Here is a 19159-nt window from a genome sequence, read left to right as displayed (position 1 = left end):
GAGGGGAGCCGTCGACCCCTGCCAGGACAGGGCAAGCGCAACACCTCAGGGCCCCCCACGACCCCCCGACCCCCACCCACCCCCGCCATCCACCCCAACCCAGCCCCAGCTGCCCCCAGCTGCCCCCAGGCACCCCCCGCCCCCAGCACCCCCACCACCCCCCACCCCCCAACAAAACCACCCACCCCCCCAACAAAGACGCCCCCCCCCCCATCCCACCCCGGCCAACCGGCAGCCCCCCAACCCCCGACCCCCAGCCCCCAGGGACCCCCCGCACTCAGGCACCGGCGCCGAAGAGGGGCCGGACAGCGCAGCGGAGAGGGCAGCCGCGCCCACCCCACCCCTCGCCGCGTGGACTGCAACACCTCTTAACGAAGGTGTGTGGGTACAAACAACTTATTCTCACCGGGGTCTGCGTGTTGCCAGTTGCTTCCACCACCTTCCGCTGTACCTCCCACTGGAGGGCCCCCAACACTCTGTTCTCCGGCCCGCTCGCCTGTGCCGCTGCAGTCCCGGGCCCGCTCGCCCGTGCCGCTGCAGCCCCTGGCGGGTTGACCAATCCGGGCCCTCAGCCACTTGTGCCTGGCCCCAGGTGTGGCTAGTTACCCAATTAGTGTGGGTGTATTTAGTTCCCGGGTGGTGATCAGTCGGCGTGGGATCATTGCCGCTTGTCACGGTCACCCCCGGAGTTCTGTCTGTCATTTTGATTTTGTATCTTTTCAGTTTGTTGCTTAGTTAGCATTAACCAGTACCCTGGTTAGTGTTTTCTGTAAAATAAAGCACGCCAGTTTCGCCCGCACTCCTGCTGTGGTTCTCCTGCCTCCCTGCATTTTGGGTTCTCCACTTCACACGCCGCCCCATGACCACACCGTAACAGGTTTTAGTCATGTTAGTTTTCGAAATGTAAATCACTTCAATAAACTGCCATTTGCAAACATTAGACATGGTTGAAGTGAATTCAAAACACCATGGAGCATGATTCTGTTTCTTCATATGGTCAAATTGTGCTGCATTTAAAAGCATCCCACCATCCTTTTAAGCTGCCATTTCCCTCTATGCAAAACACACACACACACACACACTATAAAACCTGCTGCCATGCCCTCAAGCAAGTGCAGTACCCATCAGAACACCTTAGTGATTCCTGCTTCCAACCAAGATGCCAGACAGAGTGCTAACATGCCTGATGGTTGCTCTTTTTGCTTTGACGGCCGCTGAAGGCTGGAGCATAGAACAGTCGGAACCTGCCATGAAAACATCTGGCTTAGATTTTTTTATAGCAATCAGTGGAGTTGGATCCGAAAGGTGCCCGGTAAAGGCTTGGAATGGATCGCTTATATAGGCACACGGAGTACGCCGACATATTACTCCCCATCAGGGTAGATTCAGCATCTCCAGACAGGACTCCAGCAGCCAGCTCCTTCTAAACATGGGCAGTCTGAAGGCTGAGGATGCAGCTGTGTATTACTGTGCCAGAAGCACGGCGAGAGGCAATAACAGCAAAAAGCCACCAAAACAATTATTTTGCACCAATATAAAACAAAACTGCCAGTTTTGTCTACATCTTACTTACATCAGTACCAAAAATGTAAGAATTAGAATGACGCTGACTGAAGAAAAAAAACAAAATATTAATAAAAAATACTAGATAAGAGATTTTGCTGTTAAAATGTTGTTGACATATCATATTTGATTCGTTTATTTAAAATGTCAACATTTCAACTTAAATGGACCAGAGCTTATATTTGGCACATGCTAGAGCTGGGAGGTTTTTGAATGGGCGTGTGTCATTGTGTATATTTGGGGTGGCACAGTGTCACACACCATAGCAAAAACCAGTGATGATGTGATCATTCAACTGGCACTTGATTTACAAACTGCAAGCACAAGGACAAACTTGGTGTCACATATGAATGTCAGCTAATTACGCAATGAGCAACACTTGAAAACAACAGTTCTCTATGAAATCCAATGACATGTACTGCATGTACAAATTGCATATTTGACACACGGGACAACATCAAGATGAACATTAGCTCTTAAATTGCCAAACTTACTGGGTATGCATTACATTTACAAACACTTAGACCTTAAAAAAAACACCCACCCACGCAATATATATCATCCATCACTTTTCTGAACTGATTATGCTCACGAGGTTCACAGGCATGCTGGAGCCTATCCCAGCTGTCAATGGCCAGGAGACCAGGTAGCTACATCCTTAACTGGTCGCCAGCTACACATAGATAAACAACCGTTCACACCTACGGACAATTTGGGGTGGTCAATCAGCCTATCATACATGTTTTTGGAATGCGAGTACCCAGAGAAAACATGCAAACTCCACACAAGAAGGCCGGAGCCAGAATCGAACCCTGCACCTCAGAACTGTGAGAGTTATACGAGAGCCACAAGTTATACGGTATATCATGTGAAGGAAATTCTTTGTAGGGGTTAAGCATCATAAAAGGCAAGCTTTATTAATAGTACAGGCAGTAAGTAACATTTTGACGTAAAAAAAACAACAACCAACATCTTCTGGCTGCACCCCTGGGAGACCACCTGCTCATGTCAAACAAAAGCATATTTTTGTCAAAACGCATTGAATGTTCATGAGGCAAAAGAACACTTGCAAGTCAGATCACACGTTGAGAAAATGTGCAATTACCAAAGATGTTTCGTGTTTTTGACATTCTGTGGTCAAATTAAAGTCGCAAGAACGAAAACGTGTAACACTCGTATGTCATTAGAGAGACATGATTAGTTAGCATGTTTTTGATGCTTCCTGTTTTGCATTTTTTGTGAGAGAATTGAGACATGAACCTGAGAATGAATTTGAATGTGTTTTCATTTTTACTCCTGATAAAGAATCAACATAATTAGGAATCACTTTGAGGTACTTCTAATTGGCAAAACTAAAACGTTACTAATTGCCACAATAAGATGGGTCACACACGCTTGATTTTTGTCATTTTAATGCCTTTTCAAGCTTATCATAATCAATGAATATCATATGACTTGAGCAGCTACCACACTACGTGGGTCAGGCAGCCTGCAGGGGAAGGACTGGGATGGATTGGTTAACACAGTCAGTTGAAATCACATTGGGTTATGTAAAGTTACTTTTTCGAAAAACTAAATGAATGTTATAATAAATAAATGGATATGTTTATAATTGTATAAATTATGTTTCGCCATTCATGGACTTTGTCTGTATAGGGTAAGTCATTTTCAAGTGATGTCAGATTTAAACCGGGCGGAGAAGTGTTCCTCCTGCCCGACTTTCCGAGTTTAACGTGACGTTCCCGTGCATACTTCCTGGTATGAAGTCGGAAATGCTCGAATGCAGGTTTAATACAAGCATACTGACGTGAGAACGAGGTACACCTGGACAAGACACAAATAGTTAGGGGAAGCTGACTGGTTGACACAAGGGACGAGAGCTGGTGGAAACAAAAACATAACGAGCAAGACAAGACATGAAAAAAGGCACCCAAGGAAAACATGACAAAACAAAATCAAACTCAAAACAAAGTCAACAAAACGGTATTGTTTTGCCATACCTAACCAATCTCACAAGGTGAAATGCTTACAATGGGCCCAACTAATATCATAATAAATATATTTAAAATAAACCCCGAAAACTCATGTATGAAATTGTTTGACAAGATGAAAACATAGGATATTTTCGCTAGTCATAGTTTTGGTTAGTTTTACAAACATTAAAGTAATGTTTTTTTTTTTTTGGGGGGGGGGGGGGTCAACTTTAGTTTTAGTCATTTTATTCGTTTTCATTCAAATAAAATGACTTTCTTCATTCTGATTAGTGAATATAAATGTAGGGATAGTTTGACCCAAGGCTCTGAAGCCAGATCTATTTCTATTGGTTCATGATTTTTGATCAAGGACTCATTCATTCTCGCTAACCGTTGGATTACACACAATCAAGATGACAGGAAATCAACATCTCAAGGGAGGTGATTGAGAAACACAGTACTTATTTGAGGAACTAGTTTTCCTGTATTCATTTTTTTTGTGTGTGTGTTCATTTCATGGTATTTGCATTGGCAACAAATTACATTTTATCACTGTGTAGCTACTTCGACTACTGGGGTAAAGGAACCCAAGTCACAGTTACATCTGGTAAGTAGTAATTGATGTTTTGTGTCTGAAAAACTGCCTCATAGTTTTTGTATTACATTGCACTTGTATTTGGTCAATGTGATGGTGCTTATGACTACTGGGGCAAAGGAACCAAAGTCACAGTAACGGCAGGTAAGTAAATGTTTTGTGGCTGGAAATTGTGATATATTGTTATTGTGTTGTTATTCTGTCATACATGCCAAATTTAGAGGTGGTTTTTTTTTTGCCATTCTTTTATCATTTAAGCATGACTGATGAGTGAGTAATGTCAAGTAGTCTAGGCTGCTGAACAGCGGAAATGTGTAATTTTTAAGCCTAACAATGATTGATCAAATATTCATTGTATTTTGAACAGATCTGTCATACAACAGTTTTAGTGACATGTTTTATCAATTCATATTCAACTCGCACAACTGAAATTAAGGCAAAAAATATATATATTTTAGTTTTAGAAAATAGCAAATTGTTTAAGTCTTCAGTTAAACTGGTTTCATGTTAAAACGTGTACTCAACTTTGTCTCCCAGTTGAGTAAAATGTCAATTAATAGATGTTTCAATGATTCTTAAACTGTGTGCTGGGTCACATTAGTGTGTTGTGTGGAATAATCAAATTTGGCAACAAAAAAAAAGATTCTTTATAACAAATAATGTATCTCATTTCCTATGCCAGCGACTTATAGAAGTTGAAATGACAAATTAATGATTTTTGCCTTGGCTCCATAAAGTTTGGGAATCACTGTCTTATACAAAGCAAAGTTTTTGTTGATCCTTTTCCATATCGTGTTATGAATTTAAAAAAAAAAAGAGGCTGAATTAGCAAGTGATATTTCATGCTTAAAATGATTGAAGTGCAATTTCCTTACTTACAAATACTGTGGTTTTGATTTCAATGATGGATCAAATATGTCTTTTGCCAGGTACACCAATCAGACCGACCGTCTTCCCTCTGATGCAATGTGGCTCCGGGGCCATACTCAGCCTTGGTTGTCTCGCCACTGGCTTCACACCCTCTCCATTGACCTTCACCTGGAGCCAAGACGGAAACACCTTAACTGACTTTGTTCAGTACCCTTCCGTGGAGAACAACAACCTCTTCACGGGAGTCAGTCAAATCCAGGTGACGAAAGCGGACTGGGATAACAGGGCAAAATTCCGATGTGTTGCCAAACATTCGACTGCAGATGTTGAAGCGGTGATGAGCAAAAAAGAAGGTAATACTTTTCTCTTTTTTTTTTAAACAAAGATTATTAAAGGTGGTTTTGAATGCATGTTGTATAACATCGTGTTTTGGATGTAAGATAAGTGCGCATGGCATTTGTAGAAGTATATTTAAATTATTATTATTATTTAAATTGAGGATTTCCGTGACAATTACAGTACTGCTGTTCTTTTTATTGCAATTGTGACATTGACATATATTTAATTATTTTTTGAAAACACAATTTAAAAATTGCATATTGACGCCTTCTTAAAATAATTGCCTAAGTCATTTAATTCAGATTTTCCAGGAAACACAAAAAAAATGGAACCATTTGCATCATGAGTAGATAATTTAGGCAAAAAAATTATGTTTTTTGCAACAAAAAAAATGACTTAGGCAATTATTTTAAGATGGTGACGGAATAAAGCTACAAAAGCTTTTCTGGTCATTCAATGATGTTGATTAATTAGAGCAAGTCAGGCGGTAACTGGCATGAAATGTTAAATGAAAATCCACATTCATCCTGACCTGCTGATTATAAAAAAAAACCCATAAATTCACACAAGGATGCTCATTAGATGACACTAACAGAAACTGCCACTCAATTAAATAGCACAACATATCCATTTTTTTTTGTTCTGGTAAACAAACAGTGAGGTGGAAAGGAATGTCGGAATCCTCCTTGTGCAGCTGCTGACCGTCGAAATTGTTTCTTGCTTTTTTTCCCCCGTATCTCCCTGAATCACCAGCAGTGTGTGAATAACTAACATGGGTTTCATCTATGCTTGCTTGCCTCAGTGTGTATACTGTATGTACGGTCTTGTCTCACTATCATGCCTGCTTGTGCATAAATGCGTAGTCTTGTACTGCGCAAACATATATTTGTCACTATGTTTGTTTTTCAGAGGCCTACAGGTTGCCAACTGTTAAAGTGTTGGCCACTCCTGATGGGCAAGAAGAGGCCTCTTTTGCCTGCTTTGCCAAAGATTTTTCCCCAAATGTTTATGGGTTCAAATGGCTGAAAAACGGAGTGGACATCTCCAACAGATTAGACGAAATCAAGACTCATTCTGAGGCCAGAAAGGGCGCGAATGGAATGACACTTTACAGTGCCGCCAGCTTTCTCACGCTCAATTCCAACCAGTGGTCACGTGACACCAACATAACGTGTGAGTTTAAAGGGAAAGGTGCACAGGGGGATGTTTTTGTCACGTCATACGTCATCCACAAGTGTGCGTCTATTTCATCCAGTGAGTACATTTCTGCTTTTCCTTTGAAATGGAGTCCATTCGTTAAAGCAGGCTTTAAAATGATGTTAAATAATTGTCATTTCGACAGGTGAAGAATTCTCCAATGCAGATGTAACCATGAGGATCACGGGCCCCACCATGGAGAAGATGTTCTTGCAAAAAAGAGGAACTGTGATCTGTGAAGTCAACATCAAACAGCCGTCTGTGGCTGTGCAGAGTATTTCTTGGGAGAGCCAGGACGGGAAGAATATGGCCGGTACCTCAATATCGCCCCCAGCAGGCCAAACGGGCGTATTTCGCACTCTCCTTGACATCACGTATGACGAATGGCGCAACGGGATCAAGCGCAACTGTGTTGTGCTGCGTTCAGATATCGGGCTCCCGCTAAAGAAATCCTACGAAAGAACTATTGGTAAGAAATCTGTCGTTCTCCGGCAAAAGTTTGTGTTTGGGCCCTTGTTTGCACATGTTTTGTCATTCTTGCAGATAAACCTTTGCAGCGTCCTACACTTTTTATGATGGCTCCAGTGGAACATAGTAAAACAGACACGGTTACCCTGACTTGCTTTGCAAAAGACTTCTTCCCTCACGAGGTTCTGGTGTCTTGGCTTGTCGATGACGAGCCCATAAACTCCACCTCCATTCACAGTATCACCGAACCTGTCGAAAGCCAAGGCTCATATTCAGTCTATGGCCAGTTAACGCTCAACCTAGAGCAGTGGCAAAAATTTGATGTGGTCTACAGCTGCATCCTTTACCACGAATCACTGGCCACCACTTCCAATGTCATAGTCAGGTCCATTACGTACACGTCTGCCCAGAAAAGCAACGCGGCCAACTTCAACATGTTCGACCCTGAAATGTGCAAGACTGAGTAGATGTCTTGTGTGTCACTTTGTCTTCTCCTGTTATGCTCTTTAATGTTTGCTGCTTGTTAATCCACATTTTGTGTTGTCTTTAAATGCAAATTTAAAATACAAATAAAAAAAAATACATTGCAACTGTTGTATGTCGCAAGCTGTCCATGTCTTTATTTTTTAGCATATATTTATTGCTGAATGCGACTTCATTAATGCAACACATATTTCAGTATGTTGGAGTTTAACACATTAATATGTTCTTGTAGAAATACATTAGCAGTATTTGTGTGACTTGTCCTTGTGCTCGTCTTCTTCCTCTGCTGGCTCTTGCCACCCGAACAAAACAACAACAACAAATGGTCAAACACGGTCTCTTTTGTCACACATAAAAATGTGTGTGTTTAAAAACACAAAGTTAAAGTCATACATGCCACACAAATAATGAAGGCTTTCAAAAGCACTTCAGGGTCTCCAGTCTGGCATTATTTTAGGTGACAAAATCAGTATTTTGCCCATTTTTCTATTGGGCTTTTCAACAAACAGTAGAAGCTGACTGTTTCTGCTGTCAAAGAGCAACAGACTGGTAATTGTTTGAGGAGTTATCGTTGAAAATGGTGCATACTTTATTTGGAGCTTTAACTGAAGTACTAATGTACGTCCACCAGACGTCCTGGTGGAGACAAACCACCAATGGAGCAATGCTGTGGATGCAGAGCAAGATAACATGGGAAACACAGCGCTCACCTTCATCCTTCTCTTCCTCATCACGCTACTCTTCAGCATTGGAACGACTGTTTTCAAGGTGATATCATATTGTCACACTGTAAAAGCTTTAAGAATCCAGCAATGCCATTACAAAACAACACATTGATATCAATATACAAAGTGTGTATAAAAAGTCAACACACCCCTGTTGAAATACTAGGTGACATATATAAAAAATGAGACCAAGATAAATCTGTTCAAAATCAGTAACCATTAACTGCAAGTAAAGTGCAGCTTCTTGTGGGATTTTCCGGACACATTTTACAACACAAGCCATGCTCTGCAGAGATTTCCCACAGCATCAGATGGTTCGGGTCAGTGTTCAAATATATCAGGTAGAATATAGATATGACAGTTTTCCTCAAGTGGAGAAAACATTACCAAGAACTGGACGGCCCTCCAGTCCAAAATGGACTGGTCAACAATAAAGTAGCTGTAGGAACTTTTAGCAAGTAGGGGCAGTATATTGCCTAGTATACTTTCTTTTTTTTTAATCAGGAAAAGCGGCAAGCCTACTAAAACATCTGTGCCCCGTTGTTCAAAACCTGGTTCATTTTTTAACCGCTGGTGAAGTAGATTTAACCGAACTTGGCATTTAAGTTAGCACACCTAAGCACCGTGCTAACTTTTTAAGTGTGATTGACTCTTAAAATGCTGAATTAAAATGAATCCTACTCATATTGTCAGAGTATTTTGTAAAGTTGGTCAAATAACATCCCATAGATGTATTCAATTCATAAGACATGACTGTGATCTACTTGGACATTTGAACGATCTGACAAAATGAAGTCCAAAACAAATTTTGGAAATAGGTGAACATTGCGTCTGTATGAAGCACCAGTAAAATTTTATTTGGTGTAAGACACACTTGAAATGATGGGAGGTGTGTGCTGACTTGCATTTATCATGAGTTTGAATGTGATTGGTTCATTTTCATTCAACACAGCAAAATCTCCAGTTGTAGGAGGGTGTGCACACTTGTGCAACCACATTATGTCAGTTGTTTATTCTTACTTCCCCTCTCTAAAAGATGTACAGGTTGTAATAGACATTAAATTGGCACATTGGTGAAAAATTATTTAACATTCAATTTTTCATATGGCAAAATTCTGCATTTGAAAAGGGGCGTGAAGACTTTTTCTATCCACTGTACAGTACGTGCTGTTCATATCTCTTTATACAATTATTATTATTATTATTATTAAGAGGATGGATATTGATTTGTCTTATTTTATTTTTCAGGTCAAATGAAAAAAACAAACCAGGTATTGTCTGTAAAAATTGTCTCTTGGATGCACACTGTATTTACCATTTAAGAAATAAGTGTGCATGTACAAATGATTTACTTCTTTACAACTTTTTTTTAAATAAATATAAAAATGATGTCAGCGGGAATATCCGCCATGCTTGGTTTCTCTCTTCATGTCCGAAATTGTAAAACATTCACATCATGTTAGCACCTGGATTCAACAGGGGGTTAGAAGGAGATTTGAATAACAAAAAGTATTGAAATGTGTTTCTCACAACTGTGTGTGCCATCAGGCCTGCTCACACCTGCTGCCAGTCACGCATAGTTCCTTCCATACTGTTTCACTTCTGTGTTTGGTGCTCTTTTCTCTTTCTCGCTCTCTCTCTCGGTATGCGCGTGTTTGTGTTTCCCCCCCCCGCCCTCAATGCTTTCACCTGCTGCTTGTGCTGATGCCTCTACTCACGCATGCCAGCCCCATTTCCACCTGACTGTTCGATACCAGGCACTGTCAAAGTAAAACTCTGTCCTCTGACCTAAAACCAATGACTTGAGTTGAGTCAACAATCTGAAGGTATGTGCCTGTATGTCTAAATTTGCAATGAACAACAACAACATTGACTTCAGAAAGAAATGAAGTTCAAATAAAACCTACAATTTCAGTGTCAGCAGAGATTACGGTGCCTCCAGACATGACGTTGTATCCACTGTGGGAGGAAAAATTGGGAGCCCCCGCCGTCAAACTTTTGTGCATCATAAGTGGCTTCTTTCCGGACACGCTGAGTGTTGAGTGGCTACAGGACAACCAAAAGGTAGATGCTGTGCAAACCACCGTCAGGAAATTCCAGAGTGTGGTGAAAGAATCCAAAACCTTCACTCTCATCAGTGAGATTGAGCCGACTGTGAGAGAGTGGAAAAGTGGCTCCAGTTTTACATGCAGGTCAAATCAAAACAAAGTAGAAGTGAAAAAGTCCATCAGTATTTGTGAAAGTAAGTATGAATGTAGTTGTACGGCTGTAGTCTCTCATCAATACATCACAAATAAAGTACAGTCATACTGGCAACAATGAACATGTTATGTCGTCTGGCAGCTCAGGCAAACAACCCTCCCTCCGTTCATGTGGAGCTTCCCAGCTTCAAGGCCGTCATGATGGAAACATCTGAAGTGAAAGCAATATGTTGGGTGCGCACCGCATTGGATGCCGTTGTTACATTGCTGGCGGAGGGCACAGCAGACACTTACAACCAAGCGAGCCACTACAACAACGCATCTCACATCGTCAGTAATCTGACAGTATCGGCAGATCTGTGGAAGCAAATGAAGAGTGTGAAATGTAAAGTGGAGCATCGCTGCTTCTCAGATATTGAGGAGATCATAGCCATTTCAGGTAGGCGCCATGAGGAAAATCAACATACATTTGAGAGTAAAGGTGGCAAATCCTGGTCCAAAAAGGAAAACCGTTTAGCTTTAGCTCCAGGTGCTTCTACTCAACTGGCAGATGAGAGTTTATTTATCCGCCAGTTGAGTAGAAGCACCTGTAGCTAAATCAAGAATGTTAAGACTTTAGCCACATGCGCTTCTACTCAACCAGCAGGAAGGAGGTTGCTTACCTGCCGGGCACTTGCTAACACATTGAGGAAGTTGAGAAGTAGCACCTGTGGCTAAAGCCAAGTTGTTAAGGCTTGTTAGAAATCGTTTCTTTGATTTCCTGCGTGTTCAAATAAAACTCAAAGTTGAGATCTGTGAAGAAGTTTTGCCAGCTTTATTTTCAGAATTCTGAAGACACTTAAGATCCTTGCTCAAACAGCATCTGGTCTAGAAGTGTGTCCTCTCTTTCCGCTCTCCCTTACTTATACAAAAACAGTTTACTCCCCCCCTTTCATCTTGTCCTGTCAGCAGAGTGAAATACAACTTGATTATCTTACTTCAGTTCCTATCTTAGTCCACTCCAGATGTGGGTAAACAATTGGCCCCCAGCGCCCCCTCGCACCAGGAATTTTTATGGACAGACCTCTGATTTGCATTTACAGACATCCCCTCATTTAGATTGAATCAGAAACCTTACTTCCCCAGGGAAGAGAACAAAGACTATAGATTGACTAACATATGAATGAACTCTTGTCTTATTATTACACATCTCTAACTAATATAAAAAACAATTAAAATATAAATTGAAACAGAAAAACAATGTTAATAATCTAACAGGCTTTAGCCACAGGTGCTTCTACTCAACTGGCAGGTAAGCAAGCTTGGTTGAGTAGAAGCACCTGTGGCTAAATCAAGCTGTTAAAGACTTTAGCCACAGATGCTTCTACTCAACCGGCAGGAAAGAGCTCGCTTACTTGTCGGTCACTTGCTAACACACTGGGGAAGCTAAAGCCTTAACAGTTTGATTTAAGCCACAGGTGCTTCTACTCAACCGGCAGGTAAACTAGCTTGTCTGAGTAGAAGCACCTGTGGCTAAATCAAGCTATTAAAGACTTTAGCCACAGATGCTTCTACTCAACCAAGCTTGCTTACCTGTGGCTAGAGGCAAACTGTGACAAGGTTTTTCCTTTCTGGACCTGGATTTGCCACCTCTGTTTGAGAGTAAAAGACCTGCCAGACTGAAGACTCTGATGTTGTCCTGTCATGACCGAGCAGAGCCTGCAGTGAACGCTCCATCAGTGGTGATCAGGCGATCTCTTGCCGATTTGCAGAAGACAGACGGAGCTGTGTTTGAATGTGACGTCACGCAACTTGATGCTGTTGACCTCTACGTCAACTTTCAGGCCAATGGTGTCGATATTTCTGACAAACACTATGTTGCACTCTCTAAAGCCCCAGGCCCACATTCCGTCAGTCCACATTTCAGTTTGCCAAAGTCATTCATGAAAAATGACACTCGTGTCACCTGTAAAGTCAACCAAGGATTCTCTAGCACTTTCCAGTCAAACACCATTGACAACATTTTTGGTGAGTGGCTAATTCATGAGAGCTGCTTTCATATCTATGTGTTTTCCTTATCAGTATGTGATCTTTTATCAGTGGAGCCGTCGGTGGAGCTCTTTCTGGTCCCCAGTGAAGAGTCAAGACCCCAGAGACTGCTATGCTCTGGATGGGGCTTCAACCCTCAAATCATATGGTTCAGTAAGTCTCAGCAAAGACCTCCATCAATGACCAACATCAGCATGAGTGCGGATGGACGTGTGTCTGTGGCCAGTCAACTTGACATAGAGCAAGCAGAGTGGCAAACTGGGAAAGTATTCACTTGTGAAGTGTCTGATAGATGGCTGAATAAAAATGTCAGAAAAACCCTCAACTTCTGCTCAGGTAAATGCTTGCCTAACATTATACGCATAAGTGAGTACGATAGAATCTAAAAATATCCATTCTATGTATTTTTACAGTAATCCCATCATCATTTCAAAAAGTTGACATGTATATTCAAGGACCACCACTCGCAGAGTCTAAGCAGAGGGATCAAGTTACCGTCACTTGTCTTTTGCTCGGAGTTGATCTTGATCATTTATCCATTTCCTGGAAAGTGGATGGGAAGAAATATTTCCAAAATTCTCATACGGAGAAGCCGACCAGTCACGGCAATGACACACAGTCCCTTCGGAGTTTCCTCAATGTGTTAGCAAGTGACTGGGATGCATATAAACAAGTGTCTTGCGAGGCGAAACACAAGTGTTCCAAACAGGGATACGAGGGTCGCGTAAGCAAAAGCAAAGGTATTGTCGTTTTGTTTTGTGCAATTGCAGTCTTGGCACAATTTAATGACCAACAAAGCATCAACATTGACTTTATCTCTCTTTGTGTTCCTCTAGACTTGAATCCACCAACAGTGCGCATAATACCACCGACCGTCTCTGAGCTGTCAACCTCCGATGACCTCACACTTACTTGCCTGGTTTCTGGATTTTACCCAGATAACAAGATAGTGTACTGGGAGCAAGATGGCCGAAGACTGCCACCGCTTGCATACACTAACAGCCCTTCATGGAAATACAGCAGTAGCAGCACTTTTTCAATGAGCAGCAGGCTCAATGTATCAAAGAGTGACGACTGGGGATCCAGCTATTCTTGTTCTGTCAGACACGAGTCATCTGAAACACCTTTTACAAGCACAATTGAGGATGTGTTTGGTGAGCTCAAATTGTTTGTCAAATTTCATAATGTTTTACAGTGGCGCCCCAACCTACGAGTTTTTCAAGTTTTGAGCAGTATATTGTCTTAATCGTTTTTTTGCTTTGTGTTGTGAGCCTAAATAAAATGGCTTAGGCCAGCATTTCCCAACCCTGGTCCTCGGGGAACGCTATCCGGCCTGTTTTCCAGGTCTCCCTATTGCAACCCAGGTGATTCCAATGATTAGTTCATCGGCTGGCTGTGGAGAAGCCTGATAACTATCCTCACCTGTGTTGGAGAAGGGAGACCGGCTGGATAGTGTTCCCAGAGGACCAGGGTTGGGAAATGCTGGTTTAGACTGCAGTTCAGTTCAGTTATCTACAAATCCCAATTCCACTTAAGTTGGAATGTTGTCTAAACTACACTACATAGCCAACATATTAAATGTTAAAACTAATGTTTTGCAAACATACACCCATTTTGAATGGACTCGTCAGACCACAGCACACTTTTCCACTTTGCGAACTCCCAGAAAAGCCAGTGGTGTTTTTGGGTGCTGGTGATATATGACTTTCATTTTGCATGGTAGAGTTTAAATTTACATTTGTAGATGTAGAAAAAAAACTATAAGACGCTGAGGACGTTTAATGGCTGTAATGTATATGCCAAGTCTGGAGTGGCGCTGTAGCGCAGCCACCGGGAGTTAACGGAAAGCGTAGAAGAAGAATCAGCGAAGAAGACAATTTTTTTTTTTTTTACTTTATTGCAATCTACAGAACAAGGCTTTGCATGTCACGAAACAACATGAAAAAGACGGGCACCACTTTATGATTATTTTCTCCATTTTACAATGAGCAGAATCCAAATCTTAATGTTTATCCCTCCATGACAATAAATGACTTCATGTCCAGCCACAGTGACTCCCAGCCATCCTTCCGCCATCTTGCTGCGGGGTTCAGGTGAACTTGTGTGCCTGGTGTTCGGCTTCAGTCCGGCCTCTATTAACGTCTCCTGGTTTCTTGATGACACCGTTGAGCTGTTGTACTTCAACACCAGTCAACCCAGCAGAGGCCCCGATGGAAAGTTCAGCATCCAGAGCCGCCTTCACCTGTCCCAAGTCGACCTGTTACCTGGGGCGGTCCACACCTGCAGGGTGACACATGCAACCCTCACGCTGACCTTGAATGTAACAAATCCAGGTACTAATTAAATGATCCATGACTGTCCGCCACATTGATCACAGCACTTTATGTTTCGAAGCATAATCACATCCATTTTTATTTTTGTCAGTGATTTTGCCAGATTGCAACGTATTGGACGACATTGCTCATGCAGTTGTTAATCAAGACATCAATGTGGAAAGTTGGTATATGTCTGCCACATTCCTTGTGCTTTTTCTCATTTCCATCATCTATAGTGTCTTGGCCACGCTGGTTAAGGTGAGAAACAAAGTTTCCCATTTTTTTACTAAAACCGTTCTAAAACTGATTTATATATATCATCTGATGACATTCTTTGCTCATTTGTATATTAGCTAGAGCTGTCAAACGATTCAAGATTTTAATCAGATTAATCACATTTTAGAATTTTGATTAATCACGATTAATCGCTTAATTAAAAAAGCTTTTTGAATCGAAAAAATGTTCCCGCCAAATTTGAAGATTACCTGTTATGTGTTAATTCTTTTGACAATTAATGTTATGAGGACGTTTTCAACATTTTTGGATCACTGCACACTCTCATTTTCCTCTTTTTTCTAATCAGTTAATTACTTACATCATTTAAAATGACCCCAATATTTTGACATGAACAAATATTCTAAATGTGATACGCAAACATTTATTAAATGCTTTACTTTAATGCATGTAATTATGTTTATTGCTCAAACACAACCTGTGCTTCCTTTAACGTAGTCATCCGCTGTCACGCTAAAGGATAATCTATGGTCAAAATTAATAGTGCGATTAATCTGTGTTAATTCATGATTAATATGAGAATTTTTTGTGATTAATTAATCAGTTAATGCTATAACTTTGACAGCACTAATATTAACTAATATCCTGACATCCTTCCTTTTTTCTTTCTTCAGACGAAATAATTGTGTCACCAGAACGGATGCTATTGAGGTCTTCTGCGTGGATTTTTGATGATTGCTGACCAATTAAATATCTATGAGTGTTCTATTTGTGCTATTATTGTTACTCTTAAGAGTTTCACATCACTGATGTTCAACAATCTAAAAGCAGAAATTGCAGTTTCCTTATGGTAGTATAGTCCCCTCAATATACCAGAATACAGTAAGCATTACAGTAGAAAATGTATGACGGCGTATTAGGGCCACGTATAATTTTCTTTTTTTTTAGAGGGCGGGGGCAATATTCAGAGAAAAAAACTTGCAATTTTGCCACTTGCCACTTTATAATCTCGCCAATTTACTAGTTTTTTCTCGCAAATTTGCAACTTTATAAAGGGGCAAATTTGCCACTTTATATAGTGGCAGATTTGCGAGAAAAAAACTAAAAAACCTACAAGAAATACACATAGCGTACTACTCGACTGTTTGTGCCAATACTTTTCGGTCGGGTTTCCAAATAGGGAGATAGTAATTGCTTTAGCATAGATTAACCATAACATGTTAAGCATTCGCTCTTTAAACCGTTGTGTACGGCCACTGGCCAGCGACAAAGACGCCTCGCTTTGCGAAGGTCCACACCCGGACGATCAAGCATTTAAGTTAATTTGTTAAAATGTATATTTACTTGTACATTTATGTTTCCAGAATTATTATTTACACATTCATACAAATTTGATATTTTTTTGTACAAGTATCTAAATTGATGTGTCGAATGTGCTGCTCTCCGTCATTCACTTGCATTTACCTATGGTATGCTAGCATTTGATTGGATAGTGTTAGTCAGCTGATAGAGGATCAGGAAGTTTTTGTCGCTTTGGCTGCGGTGAATGACGAGTAAAGTTTTACTTTAAGAATGAATCCATCTACATCCTGCCTTTTCATTTTATAAACATTGTCCGATTAACCACCAACAAATCCTCACATGATTAGACTATAGCTACGCTACGTGCATTTCTTGTAAGTTTCTGAGTTTTTTTTCTCTCGCAAATCTACCACAAAGTCGCAAATTTGCCACTTTATAAATTCGCAAATTTGCCACTTTATAAATTCGCAAATTTGCCACTTAATAAAGTCCCAAATGTGCGAGAACATTGCCCTCGCCCTCTAAAAAATATATATTTATACATGGCCCTAATACGCCATTGTAAAAATGGATACATAAGTGCAAAAAAAAAGGCAGCTGCAAATTTGTCCTTTTTTTAAAAAAAAAATCTGTCTGTGATGATAAAATATACAGGATTAAAAATAAGATTTTTCTTTCATTGATAATAACATACCTAAAGCACACCCTCAGTTCTTCCAACGACCACTAGAGAGAGCCAAAGCCAAAATTGGTGTTTGAAAGCTTCATGTGAAAGGATCACTTGAGATGCAAAAAAGAAAATGTCAGGCCTTAACCGCTCCTACTTGGGAGTATAAAGCAAAACATTCACTTGAAAATCAAGAGACCGGTTTTATCTCTTCTTTCCAACACACATTTATGTAAACACAAGGATGTGCAGACACCCACTATGTATACACTGTCTGTGTTTTGTGTATATGGTGGGTTTAAGGAATTTCCATTTGGGAGGGATGACACTCGGCACATCCAGGATCACTATTGGCTACCTCTGGAATTATTTGTCTCTGTCTGTGTATGATTGGCCGGGGACCTGAGAGAGCCAGCCCAAATCGGTGACGCTGTTGCTGGGATGTGGACGCATGCAGCACACGGATGCCAACCTAACTGCCAAGGGGCCGGCAATTGGGAAGCATATGGCATCATGCCCAGCAGGCTGCCTGAGACTAGGTCACTGTCGATGACCACTGTATTGTCCTATACTCACAACCATTTCAACTCTTGAGTGGTCATCTTTCTGTATCAATCTATGAAAAAAATTTTTTTAAAAAGGAAACCCATGAGGCTCTCTATAGAGACAAATGTAAATGTCCTATGGAGAAAGGTTCGGTAAGTGAAGAAATGTCAAAGTAAAAGGTTGAAAATTAGCTTCTTGAACATCAAGCAGGTTCCTTGGAAAAGCGTTTCAATTTATGTATATGGTAATAAATGAATGTCTATCACTTAATTATGTTACATATGCATCATATAGTTTATCTGTTAAGTTTGGATCCTGTGGACAAACAAGGTTTTGAGCTGCAAGGTGTTGGGAAACCGTTTAATATACTGTACACAATGTCACCAAGGACCACACGAGCTGGAATGTTCTAAAAATAGCTCAACAGTAAAGGAGCATTGTGATTGCTTAGGAATTTTGTAGAAAGTGATCATATGACAATGTAAACACTGGCTGAGATTTATAGAAATAAAGTATGGCATATTGATATGTATCTTTTTCCTATACCACGTCAATTTGATAATAAGGATTTGACATCGTCAACTTATTATTGTAAGGAATCATGATTCATGATCGGTGTCTTCACATAGATGGAAATCATTTATGACGACATATAATTCAAGCTGAGTAAATGTGTTATTTTGAAGTGTGGTAGTCAAACGGGAAGCCGAGATGCAACTCTCAGTTTCAAAAAGACTGCTGACCCCTGGTGTACAAACTGTGTCTACACACACTCAGGATCTTCACATTCAAAAAAGGTTCAAGTATACCTTCTTCTATTTACTACTTCTATGTATGTAACTTAAATTGTTGTTCTTGCTCTACTAATAATTTTTGCACATTGCTGTTGTCATTTTTGAAACCAAACATACAGTATAAACCAGACGACACAGTAAATGCATTGTTATATATATATTTTTTGTAGTCCTAGAACATGATTGTTTCCCAACCTTTATTGAGCCAAGCCCCATAATGTACAGCTGAAAAAAATTATCTAAAAAAACCTTACAAATTTGCCACTTTATAGTCGCAAATTTGCCACTTTCTAAACTTGCAAATTCACAGGGTTTTTTTCTCGCAAATTTGCCACTTTATAAAGTGGCAGATTTGCGAGAAAAAAACTCAAAAACTTACGAGAAATACATGTAGCGTACTGCTTGACTGTTTGTGGCAATACTTTTCGGTCGGGTTTCCAAATAAGGAGATAGTAATTGCTTTAGCATAGATTAACCATATCATGAGTTTTTTTCTCGCAAATCTACCACTATATAGTTTAGTAGTACCACTATATAGTTTTTTTTTTCTCGCAAATTTGCCACTTTATAAAGTGGCAAATTTATGATTTTTTTATTTTTATTTGTGAGTTTATAAAGTGGCAAATTTGCGAGTTTTTTTCCTCAGAATTTTGTCCCGCCCTCTAAAAAAATATATTTATACGTGGCCCTAATACGCCGTTGTAAAAATGGATAAATAACTGCAAAAAAAAAAAGGTAAGCTTTTCTCCCGCAAATCTCTCATTTTATAAAGTCGCACATTTGCGAGAAAAAATATCTTAAATTTGCCAGTTTATAAAGTGGCAAATTTGCAAGTTTTTTTCCTCAGAATATTGTCCCG

The 19159-nt window shown here is 40.4% G+C and overlaps 1 protein-coding gene across 1 annotated transcript; it reads left to right on the top strand.

Moving 5' to 3' along the window:
* Positions 1–4034: 4034 nt before the first annotated feature.
* LOC147182451 (uncharacterized) lies at positions 4035–15805 on the top strand. Its single transcript, XM_086081644.1, has 16 exons — positions 4035–4143; positions 5061–5354; positions 6250–6594; positions 6683–7006; positions 7081–7458; positions 8100–8256; positions 9462–9484; positions 10129–10455; positions 10557–10853; positions 12110–12421; positions 12494–12778; positions 12856–13182; positions 13279–13596; positions 14488–14775; positions 14867–15015; positions 15666–15805. The coding sequence occupies exons 1-16, from the start codon at positions 4053–4055 to the stop codon at positions 15672–15674; spliced, it is 3924 nt and encodes a 1307-aa protein (XP_085937770.1). The 5' UTR covers positions 4035–4052; the 3' UTR covers positions 15675–15805.
* The last annotated feature ends 3354 nt before the right edge of the window (positions 15806–19159 follow it).

This window comes from Leptonotus elevatus, chromosome 1, assembly GCF_054856555.1.
Source record: "Leptonotus elevatus isolate MCC_2025b chromosome 1, RoL_Lele_1.0, whole genome shotgun sequence".
NCBI classification, from domain to species: Eukaryota; Metazoa; Chordata; class Actinopteri; order Syngnathiformes; family Syngnathidae; genus Leptonotus; species Leptonotus elevatus.
Note: the sequence above shows the minus strand (reverse complement) of the source record. Positions and strands in the feature narration are given on the sequence as shown.